Here is a 24841-nt window from a genome sequence, read left to right as displayed (position 1 = left end):
TTCGGTTGCTTTGGGGAAAAATGTGCGTGGGAGGGGGCCTAAGTGCTCTCCAATTTTTTTGGTCACTTAAAAAGGGCATTAAAACTTTTAATTCCCCTAAGAATGAGCGCTCTTGCAATATTCTAGGACCACGGGATCGATACGATCACCCCTGAGGGAAAAAAACAACAAATAAACACGCATCCGTGATCTGGCTTTTGGAAAAAAATACAAAATTCCATATTTTTGGAGATTGGGGCTTGAAACCTTAACAACAGGGTTCTCTAACACGCTGAATCTTATGGTGTGATTTTCGTTAAGATTCTATGACTTTTAGGGGGGATTCCTCTGTTTTTTAAAATAGGGCAAATTTTCTCAGGCTCGTAACTTTTGCGAGCATATAACTTTCAGCAAGATTAAACTTGCTGAAACTTACATATTTAAAATCAGTATTAAAATATAATTCTTTTGATGGAACTATTGGTATCAAAATTCCGTTTTTTAGAGTTTCAGTTACGATTGAGCCGGGGCGCTCCTTACTACTGTTCGTTACCACGAACTGTTTGATACGAAGCAACCGAATCAGTAACCCTGTTCAAGTGGATCAAACGGAAAAGGGCTGAATTCTCTACTGAAAAACCCACGTCTGCCAAAGATGAAGAAGAAGAAGAAAAGGATTGAAGATGTTTTTTGGAAGATTTGAAAGGTGATGATACTACTTGACGAATTGCAATTCCTTTGTTAAGTCTAACGTTTTGTTTTGTTTTGAGTAATTTTTATGCATCCAGTCTATAACAGGGCTGAATTATAACATGCCATTGTAGGATAGACCCTATGTTTACTTCTGTGATGAGCCATTATGCCTGAGCTGGGCTTTCATCTATGGAAAATTGCCTTAGTGGATTTTCTTGAGAACCTAATGGATAAGGAAAATATCCAACCATATTTACTTAGGTAAAATTCTAGTTAATTGACTTCTTGCTATCTCAGAAAGGGTTTAGGTTAGGAAAATGAAACTTTCAGGGGTGAATCTACAGACTAAAGTATGTCCTGGGAAGGTATTTTGAAGCAACTACCTCCAATCCTCCCTCTAGAGGGCCCTGACCTTTGATGGCCTTTAAAGATATGTGTTATAAAAGTGAAACCTTGCAAATTAGATCTTCTGCTTAATTGAAGTACAACAAAATTGTTTTCAGCTTCATAAATTTGCTCAATTCCATTTTATAAGGTTTTAAAGATATGCAAATACATTTCCTAAATTTTGAAAAAAAAAATTGGTATGGCTCAAAATTCTACTCAAATAGAAAAAGCAGCTAGTAACTGAAAATTAAGGTAAAATGTTGTTTTGTCAAAATTTCAATAGGTAGGATATAGACCTGTCATGTAGGCAAGTTTCAGGGCCCTCTAGAGGGAGAAGGAGTAGAGGTGGGTACTTTAAAATACCTTCCTGGGATATACTTTAGCCGGTAGACCCATCACTGAAAGTTTCATTTTCCTAGCCTAAACCCTTTCCAAGATAGCAAGGAGTCAATTAACTAGAATCTTACCTTTACATCTAAGGCAAAACATTAGTAAATATTGAGCAGTCTACATCCTTGACCTAAATTAAAGTGAACATAGGCCTACCCCTCAGTCTTTTTTTATGTTCTTTCCAATTATAATAATTGCTTTTATTGCAAATTTAATTTTTACCTAACTAAATATAACCTGGTAATTCTTGATTCATATAAATTAAACTAGTGAACAGGCTATAGCTTTCTGTTTGATACCTTTTTTAATGCACTTTCTGATTATAATAACTGTTTTTGTTGCAAATCTGATTTTTACCAGTAAAATTCTGATTGATTGACTTCTTGCTATCTCAGAAAGGGGTTAGGTTAGGAAAATGAAACTTTCAGGGATGGGTCTACAGGCTAAAGTATGTACAAAGAAGATATTTTGCAGTACCTACCTCCACTCCTTCCCCCTCTAGAAGGCCCTAACCTTTGATGACCTTCAAAATATGTGTTATAAAAAGAGATCTTGTAAAATAGATCTTCTGCTTGAATGAACTACAACAAAATTGTTTTCAGCTTCACAACTTTGCTCAATCCCAATTTATAAGGTTTTAAAGATATGCAAATACATTTCCTAAATTTTGAAAAAAAAACAACATTGATATTGCTCAGAATTCTTCTCAAATAACAGGAATTGCATTTTCAGAACTAAAGGCAGAGAAAAAACAATTAGTAACTGAAAATTAAGGTAAAATGTTGTTTTGTCAAAATTTCAATATGCATAGACCTATCATGTAGACAAATTTCAGGGCTCTCTAGAGGGAGAAGGAGTAGAGGTGGGTACTTTAAAATACCTTCCCAGGATGTACTTGAGCCTGTAGACCCAACCCTGAAAGTTTCATTTTCCTAACCTTACTCCTTTCTGAGATAACAAGAAGTCACTCAAGTAGAATTTTACCTTTTTACCTAACCTTTCTAACTTTAACCAAGTATGTAGAACATATTATATGGCTTATTTCACATGTATTCATTATTTCTCAAATTTGTCCCTACTGAGTCAATTTATGGGTTAACCAGTTTAAACAAGATTGAAGCTAAGAGCCTAAAAAGGGCTTAAAATTGAATTTGCAAGAGCATGAATATTTATCCCCCTAACCTTACCCTTATATAGCATACTAAAATGGTTTGCCAAACATTAGAACACTATTCTGCACTTTAGTCAGTACAAAACAACTGACTGACATATGGTTTATACTTCATCTAAAATGCTCTGTCACTGTATATTTTCATCCACTTTGAAATTTATGCTAACAGCAGCATTGGTAATATATAAAAGTACTTTTCTAACACTTACAACATGACATGCCAAAACAGTTTTCCAACACTTACTTTCATTCACATACTCAGACGTGTTAACCTGAAGACCAGCAAGGGAAACAACTGGTTTTCTGACTGGGATCAGACTAGTTCCTCTACATTTAAACCTTCAGTTCCTAGTATTGAAGACAAATAAAAGTGAAATATCAAAAAGAAAAAAATTAACTCTGAAAGTTAAAATGAGTTAAGTTAAAATGATAGAGAAAATTATGTGTTAAAAAAAATTAACTTAGATAGTTGTATTGAAAACAAATAAAATTATGATATCAACAAGTAAAAAAAAAAATGTTAAAAAAGAAACAGTTTTAACAAATAAAATAGAACTTCTATTCTTCTAAACATGTCTGGCAGTAAAACTTTTTGGTAATTGTTTAGTTCCATCACTAGCTGTCTAAACTGGAAACCAGGCCACAAAGCAGCATAGTTTCCATACTTTAGCACTTAGAAATGCTAATTCAAAAAGCACATCCATTTCTGGTTGATCCTCCTCCTCCATGGGGCAAACTAAAAATGTGTAATGTGGGCAGGGTTTTGAAGCTGAGGGAAAATTTGGGGTTGTACAATATGACTGAAATTATGTTTTAGATGCTAATTCCAGTTATCATTAGTAATTACTGTAATTTAATAATTTAAACCTGTAATAGTAATTTAAACCTTCAGTTGCTTGTATTGAAGACAAATAAAAGTAAAAATATCAAAAAGAAAAATTCAATCTTCAGATACTTGTATTGAAAACAAATAAAATTATGATATCAAAAAGTAAAAAAAAAAATTTAAAAAAGAAACAGTTTTAACTAAGAAAATAGAACTTCTATTCTTCTAAACATGTCTAGCAGTAAAACTTTTTTTTTCAACTTTAAGAACTCTTCAAGCTCTTTCAATGATCCAGCATTATTTGTTGACAGAACTGTAGGGATACATTGCCAATACATGTGCCCCTCACACCTGTCACACATAACCCAAAAGCAGACACTTTTCTTAGGATAACAGCAGACAACTACAATGTTTTGAAGCTAATACAAGGCTAGAACTTGACCAAGGTAAGACAAGAAATGAACTTCCTATCTGAGTTCTACTTGTCTGGAAACACCATAAAATAATAAACCTACTATCCTACTTCCAATTTCCAGAAACATAAACCCCATAGAAACAATGTAATTCAAATCCCAATAAGCAAAGGTTAGATAACAGTTCTAAGAATTCAATTCAAAAGCTTACAGAATAGCAAGTTGGTCAACTGCAAAATATATTAAAGGGATGCAAATAGTCTGAAATAATGTTGCAAATAGTCTTTCCCAAGAAACTTGTGAGCAAATCATAAACAAACTTATAAGCCACATCTGTTGGGAAAAAACCTCTCCCAACCTTCTCTAGCCTGACCTTTTTCCCAATAATACCTATTATGATAATGTATTGAAAAGGCAAGATTATTTGTAAATTTTTTTCCAATAAGCTCACATCAGATAAAAATAGTAACACTGCCCCAATAACCATAAATCCTATATACCAGCCTTGCCCAGGCTCAGAGTACATAACCTGTCCATTCACAATTCCTAAACTGAATAGTGCTATACATCACATTAAGGCCAAGGCCACAAGTAGCTATAATAAGATTCACCCTACATGGAAAAAAAATCACCCCTTCATATAAACAGGAACTTCTAAATTGCTATAGTTTTGCATGGGCTACATACACATTCCCCAATGTTTGAAAATGCTCTTCCATCCACTTAATTGTAAAGAAAAATATACCCAAAATTGACCCCATGGTGTACAGGCCTAAAATGATTTTAGGCCTGTTTCCCAGCTCCTGTGCTGGGAAAAGTATACCCTATATTCAAAGTGGTATCAGGAAACACCATTCCTTTACAGATACTTTTGTATTGTTAAGAAATGCAATAAATGAATCTCTGTCAAAAAATAATGTCCTTGTTGCATCCTTCCTAGATTTTGAAGGGATGTATGACAATTTGAACAACTAGATCCTTTTAGCCAATGTTTCAAGTCTTAGATTACCCCAAAGCTATTATCTTTCATAAAATCTCTCATTGGAAATAGATGTTTTTTGTTTATGCAGGTTCAGCAGCCAAAAACTACAATAACTAAAGGTCTTCCACAGGGTGCAGTCTGGAGCTGCCTCATGTTCTCCCTATTTCTCTGGGACATGAACCTCACACACACTAATTTACAATATGCTGATGATCTAGTATTATAGGCAATTGGCAACACTATTGAAATTGCACAGTCAAAGTTGCAAAAGTCACTTCCAATTTGAAAAATTTGCTCAATAATCTGATTTACCCATTGCACCTCCCAAGTCAAAAATCATCCAATTCTACCATAAGTGCAAAACTATTAATGCGAAACTAATGCTAAATGGCATAACCATTCCAGGGGATAATCAAATAAATTATCTAGGTCTTACAGTTGACCAAAAACTCCATTTCCACCTTCACATCACAAATGCAGTAAAAATAAAAAAAAAAAAATCCATCGGAAAATCAGAGTTAAAAAAAAGACTTCTATCCATACATTGGGGTTGTAATGAGAAAACTTTTCTCCAATTTTATAAATCACATATAAGGCCCCAATTGATAATGAGCTCATTGTTTATGATGCTTGCACAAAGACCCAGTTGCAAAAAATTGAAACAGCACAAAAGGATATAATCTACCTCATATTTAGTCTTAGGAAACCAATAAGTACTAAGTTTCTACTTACTGAGAGTGGATTATCAACAATAAATGAAATCATCCCATGGTTCCTAATATATGAAATATTATTGTACATTTTGAGTCTTTGCCACGCCTAGACCTGCTGTACTCAGCTTCTCAACATAAGATTGATACTGAAACACTTTACTGTCTTAATATCAGTCATACTCTTTTCTTCAAGAGGCACAAGAACATGCCTTCAATGTTCCAAGCCACTCTGGTATAACTAATAACCATCAAACTGATGAAATTGCAAGAAATTCCCTAAATATTGACCAGCCAAGTGGGAGACCAATCCTCATATATTGCTGGAGGTTATAAAAGGTACACTTAAATAAGAATAAACCAAATTTATCTCCCTTCCCCAGCAAGCACCTATCTAAAATATATCATAGAATTTGTTCAGGGTCAAATTGACTAAATTTTCAGGCTTTTTTGCATCAGTTTTCAAATTCAGGTGGCTCATTCCTCTCAACCCCTCTTTGTAGACATTGCAATATAAAACATGAAATAATAGACTATTGCCTATTTGAATGTAATGCAGACGTCTGCACAGATTGACCTCCATTATAAACGGTTAAAGTGCTTCAAACATTACACAATCTCACCATCAGCTAAGAGTCTAGCTGACCATACCTGCACCCAGAGCACTGGTATATTTCAACTTTTAGAATCAAAAGATTTACTGCACAATATCTAATCAGATTCAAGCCAATACAAGTCAAATAAGGAGCAACCACTTGCAATAGTCCATTTCAATTCATAGAGGGAGTTAAAAGTTAAAGGGTGAATAATCTTGACTGAAAAGGCCTTGTCTGCTCAAACAGAAGAAAGGAAATCAGTGAGGTATAAGTAGTCTCCTCATTTTTTGGAGGGGGATGTTACTTTATTTGTAGGGGGCTGGTAACTGGTTTAGTGCACTGTAGCCCATATTATTTATTTCCTATTTTTTTTTTTTATTCTTGTTTTGGTCACCATTGATCACATTTTTGAGGAAACTGGTTTTAACAAGAGTTATAACAAAGGTATATTAACAATATCTAAAATAAAAGAAAAATGTATCATCTTTGAGGATCCATAAAGGGCTTACAATTGAATTTGCAACAAAAGCAATTATTATATTCAGAAAGAGCATACAAAAAGATATCTAGTGTTATTTTCACTTTATTCATTTGTCAGAAATGTGGACTGCTCAATATATGCAAAAAAATATCCAGTTAGATAGATATCCCAATAATACATAACTAGTGCTATATATTTTTGTATCAGGAGGGGGGTTTGGGCAAAGTGCAGCTGAATCCCAATAAGAATCTGTTAACTACAGTTTTTCTGTATATTATGGTTGTAAGCCTAGAACAGTGGTTCTTAAGAAGGAATTTTTAGATATTGCTTAAATTGAAATAAAACCAAGTTGCTATCAAGCCATGGCTAATTGGAGATAAAGCCAGGACACATAGTCTGAGCAAGAGGTAAAGCTGGCATATGCCTTTTTCAGGATGGTATAAAAATGAGGCAATTTTCACTTTTTGATACGTAGTCTTTCATCTATCCTAGGGTTGAAGTAAGGTAGATAGTCATATAACTAAGGGATGATTGACATTTTTGGGTTGACTCATGATGGACAATGTCAACTGGACTTGTATACAAAATGTGGGACTGAATTTGTTGGGACTCAAAGACAAAGAGTTTGACTCGTTCTCCTAACTCTACTTTTTAAAACAGTAAAAAACTTTAGCGTAAAGAGCGAGGCGTTGAGGAGGAAAAGCCCCTTTCATATATGGAGTAATTTGTGTTTGTTTTAAGTTTTAATGTTGCTCCTTACTTTCATTTAAAAAACTTGTTTTTTTTTATTATTTCGGGAAGTTTTTGAATTTATGCATGTTTTGATCTTGGCTCTCTGCACATAAATAATTAAAACGCAATTTGCATATTAATTTTTTTTGGCTAAATGGCTTTTTCATAGTTTCAATTGGAAGATTTTGAGAAAAAAGGAGCAAGGGAGGAGGCCTAGTTGCCCCCAATTTTTGATTACTTAAAAAGGCATTAATTTTAAATTTTTATGAACGTTTTCATAAGTAAAAAATATACATAACTTACAAATTAACTTATGTAGTGAACTTCTGTATTCGTATGTTCTTATTGCGTATATGAGGGGACTTGTTCTTGTCAATACCTTGCTCTTTACACTAAAGCTTAAATTTTGTCCCAATTCCTTAAGAATGACCCCTGAATCACAAAGGCTGTAGAATAAGTAGTTGTAGTCACTAAAAATACTTTAGCGTAAAGAGCGAGGCATTAAGAGGAGGTAAACCCCTCATATTTGTTATAATGTCTGTTCGTTTTCAGTTTTAATGCTGCTCCTCACTTTCAGTAGAAAAAACTTTTCATATTTATTTTTTCACTTTTTTTAAATAATGTTAGAAAATCCTGCGCCCCCTCCATTGAAAGTCTCTTCCCCCATGAGAAGTTCCTCCTTGGAAAGATCCTCCGACGTAACCCCTCCCCTCAACTCCCCCCCCCCCCCAACCAAAAAAATCCTCTTGAAAACGTCTGTACACTTCCCAGTGACCATTACTATATGTAAACACAGGTCAAAGTTTGTAACTTGCAGTCCCTCTCATGGGGACTGTAGGGGAGTAAGTCGTCCCCAAAGACATATTTATTAGGTTTTTCGACTATGGTGAATAAAATGGCTATCTTAGAATTTTGATCCGGTGACCTTAGGAAAAAAATGAGCATGAGCGTGGGAGGGGGCCTAGGTGCCCTCCAATTTTTTGGTCACTTTAAAAGGGCACTAGAACTTTTAATTTCCGTTAGAATGAGTCCTTTCGTGACATTCTAGGACCACTGAGTTGATACGATCACCCCTGGGATAAAAACAAACAAAAAATAAACAAATAAACACACATCCATGATTTGTCTTCTGGCAAAAAATGCAAAATTCCACATTTTTGTAGATAGATGCTTGAAACTTCTACAATAGGGTTCTCTGATATGCTGAATCTGATGGGGTGATTTCTGAAGATCGTATGACTTTTAGGAGGTGTTTCCCCCTATTTTCTAAAATGAGGCAAATTTTCTCAGGCTCGTAACTTTTGATGTGTAAGACTAATCTTGATGAAACTTATATATATATTTAAAATCAGCTTTAAAATGCAATTCTTTTGATGTAACTATTGGTATCAAAATTCCTTTTTTTAGAGTTTCAGTTACTAATGAGCCTGGTCACTCCTTACTACAGTTTGTTACCATGAACTGTTTGATATCCTAATGTGAATTCGTTCTCCAAAGGAAGAAATAGAAATGTTTCTAGAAGAGCACCTTGTTATAAATTGCAGTTGATCTGTAGGCTATCACAAAATTTCATCCTTGTATTTAGTTTTTGCTTTCTAATAGTGAGGATTTATTTCTACTTACTACTTTTTTCATTACTGTCGTTTGTGCATTTTAGGATAATTTGCTGACATTCTATCACACAGAAAAGGAGTTTTCTACTTTCTTCAACTTGTAGCTTTGAAGATATCACATCATCAAACATACTAATATCATTTGGAGAATTGTCAATAAAATTCATACCAATTCCAAAAATGGTGAAACCAGTAAGCTATTCAGAGCCTCCTGTTGCAGAAAAGGGTGAGTTAAGCTCTATTAGTGATGTAGCTCTTTAATAAGTGTGAGAATTATAGTAAAAGATTTGCTCAATTACAGGGGCAAAGGAATTTTTTTTGGGGGGGGGGGGCATCTTAGCTAGGGGTTATATGTAACCATGTCATAACCATTTGCTCCAACCCAGTAAATGGTAGTTTTCATCTATGCTAAATCCAGGGTGATTGTGGTTGAGTTTGATTTTTTGCTGTTAATGGGATAAAGCTTCTGCATTACTTTGATGTTTTTTTCTTATTGATTTCTACACTCTAGAGATAGATTTTTAGCTAAGGAGAATTTGAGAGACCCTCTCCAATTCCTAGTATAGGTCTTTTTCTCTGGATGTTTCTATCAGCGCCATCTCTTTTCTCATATTGACCAGCTCGCCATCTACATCGCCTTTTTCATAGAACAATATTTTTGTGGCTTTTCATATAGCGCCGGTTTCATATATCTGTCTTCCAAAAGTCCGCAGATTAATTACACTGATTCGTTTATCTTTTACATTTGGAGAAACCTTTCATTAAGTGCTGATTTTTTCTCAGAACAAGCAGAAGAGGGGAAGGAACCCCCCGGAAGTGCCGTATTGTACCCGCCGGTATTCAGCTACCCGTAAATGGCGGGGAATAGGTGAGGGGGTCCTTACGCTTCCCTTGTTCTTGGGTTATTTCAGTTACTTGGGTAACCAGTTAAAGCAGTGGCTATCCTGACAGTTTTCTGTGCCATCAATATGCAAATTAAGTACAAGAAAGATACTTTATTTGACCTTTCTTCACCCCTGTATATGGTAGCGCCATCTACTTTTTTGAACTTGGTGACTTTTAATCTTCTGACGAAGCCACCAGATGCTGCAACCGCCCCTTTTTTAGATGTCAGCACTGTTCACAGTAGAGCTACTTCTAAGCCTCCCATTAAAACGAGTCGCGGTTGCAGAAGTGGTAAACGCGTTTCTGAGAGGAGGAATCCCCTAGTGGAACCGAGTAACTTATCCGCTCTAAGTGACACCCACGCCAATGTAGGCAGACTGACTGAATCGAGTCTCACAGACTTACCCGTAATCAAACGCTTCGACAGTTTGCCCGTTTACGACTATGCCAATGAGACGCCTCCTATCCTAAGACCTGTTACATTCAACGCTCGTCGTGGCCTTCCTAACTTCCTCGTTTGCAACACTAGATCGCTGTGCAACAAAACAGAAGATTTTGAAGCTGTTATTCGCCAGAACAACATTGCCATAGCAGCCGTTACTGAAACATGGAACCTCGATGAAAATAAAGGTTGTGTGGCTGGATACTCTGTGTTCTTGAACACTCGCTCTAATCGTGGTCTATCGAAACTTGGGGGCGGTGTTGGTCTGTTTGTAAGAGAAGATATACCCTGTAAACTCCTTTCTGATTTCGCTAATCCGGACCATGAAGTAATCTGGGCGATGTGCAGACCGACTTACTTGCCCCGCTTATACTCGTGCATAATTGTAGCATCAGTATATTACCCAGAAAGTGCAAAGAATCGCCGAGACCTTGTCTCTTACTTGCAAAAGACTGTTGATCTGCTTCGGATCCACTATAGTAATCCTGCTTTTTTATAGCAGGCGACTTCAACCAGACGAAAAAAGGCTGGCTTTCATCCTGTCTATCCCTTAAACAAGTGGTTCACATGCCTACTCACGTCTCAGGCAGCATTCTGGATCTCATTCTTACGAAATGTGAGGCCTACTACTGTAATCCTGTTTCTCTCGGACCAGTGGCCAAGCCCGACCATTTTGCAATTCTGTGGAAAGCCCACAGTTCATTGCCCAAGCCTAAACTAAGCCGCGTGGTTACCCGCCCGCTAACGGACTCTGCCATTCGAGCCTATGGTCAGTGGATAGGCAATTATAGTTTCCCAGAAGTTGACGGATATTAAAGCATCCACGAAAAGACTAAAAGATTCAGCAACAATCTGTACTCCAAATACACCGAAATCTTCCCCACCAAGTCAGTTACCATTAGTGAGTTTGATAAGCCATGGATTACTCCTGCCATAAAGAAACTCATCCGTGAGAGATGCCGCCTATATTCTATCGGTGATTTAGTAAACACAAAGAAACTACGAAATTACACCGTCACTGTAATACGGAAGGCCAAACTTCAATAAGGCCATTTATCAGTGTCACCTATGCGCGTCAGTAATCCAAAGAAATGGCATCAGTATGTTCGAAAAATGTCGAGAAAATCCACTTCCTCTAGTGTGAGAATATTGGACGATATTCTCATTAATATTCTCACTGCGACAGATGTGAACTCTTCTTCACTGAAATCTGCACAACCCACCCTCCACCCACCGAGTCCCAAAAAGCCGATTGTACAGCTGCTCAGAAGAGAAAGTTATTGAAGTCACTGAAGAAGACGTCTTCAAAGAATTAATGAAAATTAAGCCCAACAGTGCATCCTATCCTTCGGAACTTCCTGTAAAACATGTTCGTGAATACGCCCCCTTCATTGCCAAGCCATTATCCGTGTTGATTAACCTGTGTTTCATGCTTGGTACTTTCCCAGATATTTGGAAAAAGGCATATATCCAGGTTATTCCGAAGTCGGGCCCCCCTAAAGCATGTGATGAATTGCGTCCTATCTCGATAACCCCCTACCTGGCTAAAGTTACGGAAGCATTTGTACTCCGTTGATTGCTCGACCAAATCAGTTCTTCTATCGATAAGTACCAGTATGGTGGACTCCAGGAGTGCAGTACTACAATTTATCTAGTGCGTATGTATGATTGTATACTTACATGGCTGAATAAAGGTAATCGGTTCCTGGATCTAGGTGCAATAGACTTCCAAAAAGCTTTTGATTTCATTAACCACCTGATTGCTGGCCAAAATTTGAAGATAATGGGTGCGAAAAAGCGCGTGTTATCCGTGATTATGGATTTCTTATCTAATAGGAAACAGCGTTTTTATGCCCTGTTTGAGGGGGATTCTGACTCCGATTGGACAAGTATAACATGTGGAGCTCCGCAGGGCACAAAGTTGGCTGCCATTGTATTTATAGCCGTGATCAACTACCTACTAGTCGAATATGAGGATCATTACAAGTTTATAGACGATATCTCTTTTCTATTGAAATACTTAGTTGAAAACGGGATTGTTAAGAAAGAGTTCATTGACGATTTCTTCGTTGCGTTTATTGCCGAGTGCAATGTCTCTAAATTGATCATTAACACGAATAAGTCAAAGGTCTTACGCTTTAATCCGTTGAAGCGCACATTCAGCCAACCGTATGTTCCGTTTCCGATTGTCGACTCAATAAAGATTTTGGGAGTTACTTTTTCAAGTGATTGTTCTTTCGGCTTGCACGTTGAAAATGTTGTTAAAAACGCAAATGCATGTCTGCAGTCTTTGAGTACAATGCGTAGATTTGTCTGTGATGTCCAGTGCCTATTGCTAGCTTATCTTACATACGTCCGTCAGTTCTGGAATATGCAAGCCCACTATGGGGGCCTGCAGCACTGCGAACTGTTTACCTCATCCAAGAACTTGAGTCGGTGCAAAAGCGAGCCGTGTTCATTATTATTGGCGATCGACAACTATTTTATGGTGAAGCGCTTGTTAAACTCGACCTCCCCACGTTGGCCCAAAGATACGACCAGACTATCCTGAGGTTTGGGAAGTTTCTTCTCTCTAAACCCCAGCATCGATACATCTTACCACCTACTGCACCGCCCAACAACCGTACGCGTCACCAAAATAAACTGGTTCCAATAGCTTCACGCACGAACCGCCACGCAAATTCGTTTGTACCTTTTTTTACGGATTTGCTAAACAAAGCCGAGTGAACAAACAAAGCTCTCTCTCTAACAGTGTTCGGACTCCCCTTTAAATTCCAATAAATTCCTATATTTTAATGCACTCCTATAAAATGCCTATATTTTGGCTAAAATCCTATTATTCCTATATTTTCGGCTGAAGAGCACTAAGAACATTGCTCATGATTTGCAATTTTCTGTCTTTTTGTGTAGATTGGTAATTAATTACAACTGTTGAGCTTTTTGAACTGAACTAATGCTTTGTGTTGTGCTTAGCAGTCTCTGCTTAATGAGACTGGAGTTCTTGCGACTTATGTGTTTCCTGGCTGAATGCTGGCTGGCTGATGTGAATACGGCCCAGTTATTCAAATGGGCTATTCTAAGATAGTTGCTAATCCAGGTAAGTGTACTAGACATGGACTTGGTAGGCTATATGCTACATTCCGTGATCAATCTGTCCTTTATCTATCTAGTCTTTATCCCCTTCTAAAGAAAAATGATGTTAATCAGATTCGGACTTTTTATTTCAGATATTGTAAATTTTTACTTTATCTCCCCCCATGGTATAGCAATGGTAAGATAATTCGTAAGTTTGATGTCCCTGATATAAGTGCAAAGTTGGCTCTCCTGTATGGAAGATTGTCGGAATCAGCTTTTTATCGTTTATCGCCTTATCGTCCTTTGGTCCGTCTGTTCGGTTAATCTCATAGTAGCATGATGTTTTTATGACACTTGGTATTAACCAAGTGATATATAGCAATCGCAAATTCTGTCGGTCTGTCTGTCTGTCGGTCCTGGTTTTGCTACTTTAGACACTTCCAGGTAAGCTAGGACAATAAAATTTGGCAGGCGTATCAGGAACTGGACCAGATTAAATGAGAAATAGTCGTTTTGCCGGTTTGACCATCTGGGGCGAGTGGGGGGCCCATTAATTCAGAAAAAATAGAAAAATGAAGTATTTTTAACTTACAAACGGTTGATCAGATCTTAATGAAATTTGATGTTTGGAAGGATATCGTGTCTCAGAGCTGTTATTTTAAATCCCGACTGGGTCTGGTGACATTGGGGGAGTTTGGAGGAGGAAACCTAAAATCTTGGAAAACACTAGAGTGGAGTGATTGGGCTGAAACTTGGTGGGGAAAATAAGAACAAAATCTAGATACATGATTGACATAACCAGAACGGATCCGCTCTCTTTGGGGTAGTTGGCGGGGGGGGGGGGGGTTGATTCTGAAAAATTAGAAAAAATGGGGTATTTTTAACTTACGAACAGGTGATCGGATCTCAATGAAATTTGGTATTTAGAAGGATATTGTATCTCAAAGCTCTTATTTTAAATCCCGACTTGATCTGGTGACATTGGGGGGAGTTTGGGGTGACCTAAAATCATGGAAAACGCTTAGATTGGGGGGATTGGGCTGAAACTTGGTGGGAAAAATAAGCACTAGTCCTAGATACATGATTGACATAACCAGTACGGATCCGCTCTCTTTGGGGTAGTTTGGGGGGGGGGTTGATTCTGAAAAATTAGAAAAGATGAGGTATTTTTAACTTACGAACGGGTGATCTGATCTCAATGAAATTTGATATTTAGAAGGATATCGGGTTTCAAAGCTCTTATTTTAAATCCTGACCGGATCTGGTGACATTGGGGGGGATTTGGGGGGACCTAAAATCATGGAAAACGCTTAGATTGGAGGGATCGGGATGAAACTTGGTAATTTATGTGACCAGGTATCCCACGCCATCTACCTCAGATCTGATCCCGAGGACTTCCGAATCCTATAATTGGCCTATATTTGGGCCCGGGAAATCCTATAAAAATGGGACAGAGCCTATAATTTGAAACGAACCGACCTGTCCGAACCCTGCAGTAATGCAACAATTTAAGTATGCCCTCAGAGCTAAGGCTAGTAAAGGAAACTAATAATAAATAGTTGGGGTATGAAGAATAATAATTGTAAATGAGGAAGAAAAAAACTAATTCAATATTTACACTTGATCTATCCAATTTAATACCAAACACCAGCAGTTGATATTAACCAATAAATTTTCGCTTATTTCTGCAATACTCACTGATAAGAGAGAGGTAGCTCAGCCAAATACAAGTGCACATATTATCACATAAATATGTACATATCTAATTATCTATCTCCCTATTGTCTCGAGATTACTTTTTAGTTCTTTTTAAAGAGCACACTAAGTTTATTTTGACCTCAGTCAGCAAATCCCAAATGTACCTCAGCAGTAGTTATGCCAGCTGAAAGATCTGATTGTATATCTGGCATAATTGAGATACCTCCAAGAGCAGTGTTTTTTGTCTCTCAAATTTGACTGTGTAACATGCAGACAAAAAAAAAAATCAGAAATGCTTAAGAAACAGTCTATGTAGAAATAAAAACAAAGAAATGAAAGAAGAGAAATAAGCATCTTTTAGAGATCAGCCAGACAGTTTTATGCAAACACCCTTAAAACTGTTCAATCCCTGAAGTTTTGAAAGTGACATTTAAAGGTTTAAATGCTATAAGCCTTCCAGTATACAATCAGTACTAGTTGTAGCAGTAAAAGTTATAGCAGTAGTGTTAATAGTTATAGGAAATATGCACATTTTGAAATTTGTCTTGTTCATTATCCCCCTTAACATGTCCTGAAAGTTTCAACTTAATACCATAGACCTTTCCCGGGATACTGCTGATATGCCTTTTTGGTAACCTGCTTGTACAGAGTGTGTTTTTATTTAATTCAACACCCCCCTAAACGTTCACTGAAAGTTTCAACGTCGTAACCTTAGCCTCAGTAATTGTAGCCATAACAATAATAGTGGCAGTAGTAGCAATAGTAGTAGTATGCACATAGTCTTTGGGCTTGTTCAACATCCATCTCAAAATGTACTGAAAGTTTTAACTTAACACTATAAGCTATTTTTGAAAAATAGTTCATACACCTTTTGGGCAACCTGAATGCACAAAGTATGTTTTGATTTACTTCAACACCCCCCCCCCATATAATCTGAAAGTTTTACCTCAGTACAAGTAGTAGTTATATCTGTTGCAAGAGTAGCAATAGTGACAACATGCACATAGTGCCTTTTGGTTAGTTTAACATGCCCTTGGTCAGTTGCTCATCCCCCTCATCATCAAACAGTTCGTGGTGGCGAACTGTAAGTAAGGAGCGACCTGGCTAAATAGTAACCAAAACTCTAAAAAAACGGAATTTTGATACCAATAGATAATGTCAAAAGAATCTTATTTTATGCTGATTTCAAATGTATAAGTTTAATCAAGTTTAGTCTTACCCATACAAACTTACGAGCCTCAAGAAGTTCGCCTTATTTTCGAAAAAGTTCTAGCTCCCTTTTTAAGTGGCAAAAAAATTAGAGGGCAATTAGGCCCCCTCTCACCCCCATTTTTTCCCCAAAGTCACCTGATTGAAATTTTTAGATAGGCATTTTGGTCAGCATAGTCGGAAAATGTAATAATTATGTCTTAGAGGATTACTTAATCCTCCACATTCCCCTCGGGAAGGGCTGCAAGCTGTGAACTTTGCTCATTGTTTACGTATAGTATTGGTTGTTGCAGAGTATACAAATGTTTCCGAGGGGGATTTCTGGTGGCTGGGAGTTTACGTTGAAGGATCTTTCCATGAAGTAATGTTTCATGGGGGAAGGGAATTTTTCCATGAAGGCAGTGCTTGATTTAGTTATCAATTAAATCAAATCAAAAGTGCACTTTTGATTTAGTTCAATACTGTTTCAACATTCCTTAAGGTTTTCACCTTAATATCTTTAGCATTAGTAATAGTAATAGCAGTAGTAGTAGTAGCTGTAGTAGAGGTAGTAGTAGATGAATACAAATATCACCTTTTGATTAGTCCAACATCTACAAGTCCTATAAGTTTCAACTTTATACACCTAGTCGTTCCTAAGATATTCCTGATAAGCCCCTTTTGAGAACCAGCATGCAGACAGCGTGTTCTGGTTCAGTTCAACTTCCTCCCTCAATATCCCCTGATAATTTCAGCTTCATACACTTAGCCATTGTTGTAATTGTAGTCACTGTCGCAGCAGTACGGAGAGGCTTAGTACCACTAGCTCTAGTAGCAGCAGTAGTATGAACCTGTTGCCTTTTGGTCGATTTAAAAATCCCCTCATCGAGCCCTGTAAGTTTAAACCCATTGCTATGGCATTGCTGATATGCGTTTTCGATAACTTGTACATCCGTAGTGTTTTAGTTGAGTTCAACTTCTCCCTCAACAATTATTGTAATTTTTATCTTCATACTCTTAGCATTAGTAGTAGTTGCAGTTGAAGTAGTAGTTGTAGCAATAGTAGTATCAGCGGTAGTAGTGTTAGTGGTAGTTTGCATATATTACTTTTTGGTCAATTGATCTTCCCCTTAAGCATTCTCTGAAAGTTCCAGATTAATTTCCTAATTCATCCCTGAGATACACTCTGTTGACAATCTGCATGCACATAGTGTGTTTTGATTTTGTTCAAATTTCTCCTTTATATTTTCTCAAATTTCCACATTCATACCCTCCACACTAGTATCATAGTAGTTGTGGCAGTACTAGCGTTGTATTATTAGCTGTAGTAACAGTAGTAGCAGTTGTAGTGTTGTATAAGTAGTAGCAGTAACAGTATTAGGAGCAGTATTAATAGCAGTAGTAATATGATCATGTTACCTTTTGGCCACTTGAGGATCCCCCTCATGATGCCTTGGAAGTTTCTGCTTGATACGGCAAGCCATACCAAAGATATTGCTGATGCACTGTTTTGACAATGTCTATGCACATAGTATGTTTTAATTTATTTCAACTTTCCCCTGAACATTTCCTCAAATTTCCACTTCAATATCCACAGCCTTGGTAGTACTCGCTACAAAAGCAGTGGTTGTAGTGGTAGTAGTAGTTGTAGCAGTAATAGTAGTAGTGTTGTGCGAAGGTTACCCTTTGGTCAATTGATCTTCCCCTTTAAGCATTCCCTGAAAGTTCCAACTTAATACCTTAATCCATTCCAGAGATATGCTGTTTCTGAGTATCTGCAGGTCCATAGTGTGTTGAGATTTAGTTCAAATTTTCCCTCTGTATTCTCTCAAATATTTCACCTTTTACCCTTAGTCTTAATAGTACTAGTATCATACTAGTGGCGGTAATAGTAGGTGCAGTAGTATCCTTGTGCTGGTGTTGTAGTAACGGTAGTAGAAGCAGTATTAATATCAGTAGTAATATGTGTTGCCTTTTAGCAGGCTGAACATCCTCTTCATGATCCCTGGAAGTTTCAGCATGATATTGTAAGCCGTTCCCTAAATATTATTGATACACCCTTATGACAATGAACGAATGAATGAACTTTGTTACCCGTAAAAGTATAAAAAAATCACAAAGTACAGAGTATTGTAAATAAACAAAAACGATAAACAGATCGTTTTTGTGCATACAATCTGTATGCAGATAGTATGTTTTGATTTAGCTCAACCTTCCCCTCAACATTTTCTGAAAGTTTCACTTCAATACCCCCAGCCCTGGTAGTACTCGTTGCAGACCTTTCAGAATCCAATCGCATAAGCTCCTTCTACAGTTTCTAAGACAACTCGTTTTATACGAAGTGCCTTGGTGAAAAAAATAACACGTTGTGCCCACATCGCTCTTTACTTAGGCAGCGCAATTACGTTGCCTATGATAGGATTTTCAAACATACTGTTGGAAGAATAGCCTAATTGAAATCTTGGAAAAAGTATTTCTTTAGATGCCAAAAAAGGCAACGAATTTCTAAAAAGAAAAAACCGAAAGATCTGCCAGATTCTCTGCGACAATGTCTAGATGTTTATGACCCAAGAAACTGGTTTGACCTTCCAGTTTTTAGGGAAAATTTGACCCTAACAAATTAATATTCTGAACCATTACGAAAAATAACTAGGCTAGATTCTGCTACAAAGGTGACAATAGTTGGACTGTTTTGTAGTTAGTGCCCTTCTAGTACTCCCTCTCTGTTGGCCAGATTAAAATTTTGTGTTCTAACTGCACTGGAGATATGGTGGGAGACGGAATTTGTTTGTATTTTATTATTTCTTCCTATTAGAGATGAACAATTTTGACCAACAAGATGACTGCCACGAGTTGTTCTTTTTCTCTCCGTCGTTGGCGCTTCAAAAACGAATGAGGTATATTGCATGGCCATGCGTCGGGTCTCGTTGTTCCTCTTTATATCCAAACAATAACACCCCCTGGCGGACGTATTTTAATTTGACTGCTTTCAATCACTCTTTAGTTCTGTCATGATATGCATAAATTATTTTTTTTTATATATGTAAACATTTTTTAATTTAAAATACGTATTAAATATAAATTTTATATATGTTTTATTTAGTAAATGTATATAATTATCCATATGTTTTTTTTTGTTTTTTTTTCTGATTTTTTCCACCTTTGTAAATTGGATGAAAAATCATGTGTTGCTTCTGGCTTATATGAAGTATATTAGTTTTTAGACTAACCTTCCCCCTTCCCCCCCCCAAAAAAAAGATGATTCCTGCATATATTTGTTCCTTGATTAGAAACGGTCAAACATTACTACCTCAAACATACGTGCACACAAGGGGCTCCCTGGAGAATGGGTTCTAGGCTCCTGTAATCTTAAGAAATATTAGAGACTTCCATACAAAATACTCTTTTTATGGCACTTGGTATTCACCAAGTGAAATATAGCAACCGCGAATTTTGTCGGTCTGTAGGTACCGGTTTTGCTACTTTAGGCACTTCCAGGTAAGCTAGGACGATGAAATTTGGTATGCGTATCAAGGACCGGACCAGATTAAATTAGAAATAGTCGTTTTCCCGATTTGACCATCTGGAGGGGAGTGGGGGGCTCGTTAATTCGGAAAAAATAGAGTCGGGAGGGGAAAACCAAAAATCTTGGAAAACACTTAGAGTGGAGGGATTGGGATGAAAATTGGTGGGAAAAATAAGCACAAGTCCTAGATACATGATTGACATAACCGGAACGGATCTGTTCTCTTTGGGGTAGTTGGGGGGGGGTTGTTAATTCTGAAAAATTAGAAAAAATGAGGTGTTTTTAACTTGCAAACGGGTGATCGAATCTCAATGAAATTTGATATTTAGAAGGATAAATCAAAGCTCTGAGTGTCTCAGAGCTCTTATTTTAAATCCTGACCGGATCTGGTGACATTGGGGGGGGAGCTGGGATGGGAAAAATAAGCACAAGTCCTAGATAAATGATTGACATAACCGGAACGGATCCGCTCTCTTTGGGGTTGTTGGGGGGGGGGGGGTTAATTCTGAAAAATTAGAAAAAATGAGGTATTTTTAACTTACGAACGGGTGATCGGATCTCAAAGAAATTTGATATTTAGAAGGACCTCGTGACCCAGATCTCTTATTTTAAATCTGAACCGGATCCAGCGTAATTGGGGGAGGGGGCAGTTGAGGGGAACCGGAAATCTTAGAAAATACTTAAGGCGGTTAGATCAAGATGAAACTGGATAGAAGAATAAAAACCTGTCTTAAGACACGTGATTGACATAATAGGACCGGATCTACTCTCTTTGGTGGAGTTGGGGGGTGGATAATTTTGAAAATTGAGGTATTTGTAACTTACGAAAGTCTGACCAGATCTTAATGAAATTTGATATTTCGAAAGGTCTTGCGCTTTAAAGCTCTAATTTTAAATTCCGACCAGATCCTGTGACATTGGGGGGAGTTGGAGGGGGAAACCGGAATTCTTGGAAAACGTGAAAATTGGAATATTTTTATTTTACGAATAGATGATAGGATGTTAATGAAATATGATATTTAGAAGGAATTCATGTCTCAGAGCTCTTATTTCAAATCCCGACCAGATCTTTTGACATTGGGGGGAGTTGGAGGGGGAAATACTGGAAAACACTTGGAGTAGACGAATCGGGATGAAGCTTGGTGGATAGAATAAGTAAATGCCCTTGATACGTGATTGACGGAACCGTACTGGATTCGCTCTCTTTGGGGGAGTTGGGGGGAGGGGTCCAGTGATTTGGCGAGTTTGGTGCTTATGGACGTGCAAGGACGATGAAAATTGGTAGGCGTGTCAGGGAGCTGCACAAATTGACTTGATAAAGTCTTTTTCCCAGATTCGACCAAATGGGGGGTTAAAGGGAGAGGAAAAATTCGAAAAAATTAGGTATTTATAACATACGAGTGGGTGATCGGATCTTAATGAATTTTGATTTTTAGAAGGACATCATGACTCATAGCTCTTATTTTAAATTCTACCGGCATTAAGCCTCTTATTTTCCTTTTAAATCAATATATGGATTTATAGAATTTTGCTAGAGCTCTTACCATATAATCTCTTGGCTCATAGCTCTTCTTGCCTCCTCACAAGTGCCATATGAGCTATTAGCTCTTGTTTGATATTTCAGGGGACCCGAAAACATCTTCTTTATGACGCATTAGAAGTTAAAAAGAAATGGTTTGAAGACAATCCATACGAGACCTACCTATTTAGAGAGAAGATTCTGAAATTCAGCTCAGAGGTGTGGGGGTGCAGGGGTAATAACCTTGGTTGGAAGGGTGTATTCAGTGTCTTTGTTTCACTTTCCGTTTTGTAAGAAAACCTCAGTGCATTTTCAAATTTGTCCTGATAAAATTCGGTTGCAATCAAAAATTTCATTTCTAGTTTAAAAACAAAGTTAAAAAATTTCCACAATGAAGTTTGAGAATATGCCTTTTTGTCTTGTAATTTTCTTGAAGTCTAGCCAGGTCCATCAATGTTGTCTGCTTTTAGATATTGAAGACACAACAAAAAGCCACGCTGAAGACTCGTTTGAACCTACAAGTTCGGTTATCCAACCTATTTGCGAAGATTCTTCCTTACTTGTTTCGCCCTGTATCTCTGGTCAGATTGATATTGTCTCTGGATTCTCCGAATCTGGTTCAACTGCTGGTAATGACAAAGGTACCATATATTCTTATGTAAGCAGCCCTAATATTGGTTTTCTCATCTATTGCCTTGGGTACAATTCACAACAACGAAAGATAAGTGTTTCCTTGCACAAGGTGACTCTTTTCTAAGATATACTCTGACTGCGGTCATGTTTTGTACTGGTTGCTAGACGCTAGGTCGCCCAGTAGGTTTTTTTACTGAAAAACTTTAAAAAAAAATAATCATTTTTTTTTTCATTCATTTTTGTTACGTTTATTGCAATCGACACACATTGTGGGGGAAGGAGAGTGTTCAAATCCCCTTACAGCCCCCCCCCTTTGATATGACCTTGATTGTGCCTACTTTTTATTTAACAAAAAAACAAGTTTCTTCAAATGAAAGTAAAGAGCGAAATTAAAGCATAAAACGAACAGAAAACATTTCATATATGAAGGGGCTTGCCACCTCCTCAATATCTCGCTCCCTACGGTTTTTTCATAGAGCTTTAAAATTGCCTTCATTTTGACAGATCTTGGGTTTACTTGCTACTGCTTTCGATCCGGCATCCGCAAGAATTGAAGAAAAAATTTATGGTGTCTTAATGACTTCAACTCTATACTTCATAAATGTTATGATTCACGTTCTTATAGCCTAACACAATACCATTTAGCTAGGGGGCACGGGTTCAATCCCAGTTGTGACCAGTTATTTAGTTTGGGGGGGGGGTCAGTAGCGTGACTCTGTAAGCTCAGCCAGAGTCGCACGAGCTCTAAATGGGTACCTGGAGAAATCTGGGGAAGGTAGGCAGGAAGGGTGTGTGAAAGCACACGATGGTTGCTCCCCAACCCCCCATTGCACTTCCTGGCTGAAGGACCATGAAACGGAGATCAGCACCGCCGGTTTGGACCTTAATGGTCTAGTGCCGTCTTACTTACTACTACTACTACTATATTTAGCTAAGTTTATGCCTTAGGCTATGTAAGAGAGTGTAAAGTTCCTTTTAAATCGACAATACCATGCATCTTCAAAAAGTAGTGGAATTAAACTGTGAGTTGATAAACCCAGCATACTTAATATATAACATAAAAATAATAAATAAATATCATCTTTTTCCAGGACATATATCTAACCATCACTCTAAACGGAAACTGTAATATTGACAGTATTAATAGTATGGTAGGGGTGGCAAAATGTAGATTTGCCCCTCCTAAGAAAAGAATAGGTCCGCCACTGCAACATTGTAGTTTACTTTTCCATAACTTCCGGTTGAAATTGAGAATGATCTTAAAAAGAGGCCAAAATAAAAGGACTTGATAATTTAATTTTGAAAAATATTCAAATAAGTATTATTCTTAAACTAAAAAATATTTTATGTCTAGATGAACAAGGCTCGAAATTTTGCCATTAAAGAACCTTCTTTTGTTTATCAGGATCCTATATGTGCACATGTATAGTTTATATATAGGCACCTTGATCATGCTTATATGCAGTGTGTATTCTGTCATGTCTTTGTTTTTCTTATGGAAAGGGAGGGAGATAAAACGTTATTTCTTACAGCAATCCTTAAAAGCAAACTATTTTGCCAACAACAACCTGATCAGTATCTATTAAGATTTGCTGGAACAGTTGCTTCTACATTTTAAAGTCATTGATTTAAAAAAAAAAAAAAAAAAAAAAAAAAAAATCGACTAAGATAAGAACCCAGTGGTAATTCTTTTGCTATTTTTAAGATTATTTTTCTTGGTATAGATTTGAATCTGTCATCAGCCAAGCCACCTTATATGACAGACTATCCGAAGGTATATGTAAAGGAAGAAATAGAATCAGCTTCAGAACCAGAAACCCATGAACCTTGGATAGAAGAAGATGAAGGTCAGATGAGAAGCTTCACTTTCATCAAAGTGGAAACGATTTCTGGAATGTATGATGCTAGACAAGAAGAGATAGAGAATCCTGTCGTTCGATTGCAGAAAGTGCTGTCCTCAGCTGCAGTAAAGATCTATGATTGCGATGTTTGCAGTAAAACATTTTCCAATAAACGGGCGTTGATTGATCATTCAAGGATTCATACAGGTGAGAAACCATATCAGTGTGAATACTGCAGCATGAGCTTTGCTCGGAGACAGAATTTAACTAGACACAGAAGGACCCATACTGGTGACAAACCATATGAATGTCCACAGTGTAAAAAGTGCTTCAGTCAAGGACCACATTTGAGTAGTCACATGAAAATCCATACAGGTGAAAAGCCGCATGAGTGTGAATTGTGTAAAAAGAAATTCGCTGAAAGACACCGCTTGAATAGACATATGAGATCTCATACAGGTGAAAAGCGATATCAGTGTGAGTTATGTCAAAAACGCTTCGTCCAAAGTCAGAATTTAAGGGATCATAGGAGGGTTCATACCAGGGAGAAGCCATACGAATGTAAAATATGTCAGAGGAGATTTGCCAAAAATTGTAATTTGACTGTTCATTTGAAGATACATGGCCAAAATGTGAAATATTAGACAAGCCTTACCCACCTGAAGATACACTGACACTTTTACCCTTAGATACACAGACGTGACCTTTATATTTATTAGAGTATAGCACCTGCGTTTTTCGTTTCAATTCCGAGATGTAATGGTTGACATATGGGAACACGCTGATCGATAAAATATATGGATAAAAATAGAATATTGACTATATAAATAGATTTTAGATAGGTGTTAGCAAAAATATGTGCACAAAACTTCATAAAAAAAAACACACGCATTTAAAAAGAGCAACAGGAGCTTTGCTGAAAAGTAGACCTTCAGTGCTCATAGGAAAAATCCTCCTGGTGAGAAAAACTGCCAAACTCTGAACTATACAGTATATTCAAATAGGTATGTATTCAGGAAGAAGAACTTTGCAGTCAGGACTCCCTTTTATAAAATAATAAT

At 37.1% G+C, this 24841-nt stretch overlaps 1 protein-coding gene across 2 annotated transcripts; it reads left to right on the top strand.

The window, feature by feature from the left end:
* Nucleotides 1–548: 548 nt before the first annotated feature.
* LOC136027988 (zinc finger protein 239-like) lies at nucleotides 549–24593 on the top strand. Of its 2 annotated transcripts, none has more exons than XM_065705499.1 (4): nucleotides 549–685; nucleotides 9018–9199; nucleotides 21777–21947; nucleotides 23664–24593. In XM_065705499.1, exons 2-4 carry the CDS (start codon nucleotides 9154–9156, stop codon nucleotides 24422–24424), a joined length of 978 nt encoding a protein of 325 aa, XP_065561571.1. In that variant the 5' UTR covers nucleotides 549–685; nucleotides 9018–9153; the 3' UTR covers nucleotides 24425–24593. The 2 variants fall into 2 exon arrangements, with proteins under 2 accessions (XP_065561571.1, XP_065561572.1); XM_065705500.1 differs by having other exon boundaries at nucleotides 604–708.
* The last annotated feature ends 248 nt before the right edge of the window (nucleotides 24594–24841 follow it).

The sequence above is a fragment of the Artemia franciscana genome, chromosome 6, assembly GCF_032884065.1.
Source record: "Artemia franciscana chromosome 6, ASM3288406v1, whole genome shotgun sequence".
NCBI classification, from domain to species: Eukaryota; Metazoa; Arthropoda; class Branchiopoda; order Anostraca; family Artemiidae; genus Artemia; species Artemia franciscana.
Note: the sequence above shows the minus strand (reverse complement) of the source record. Positions and strands in the feature narration are given on the sequence as shown.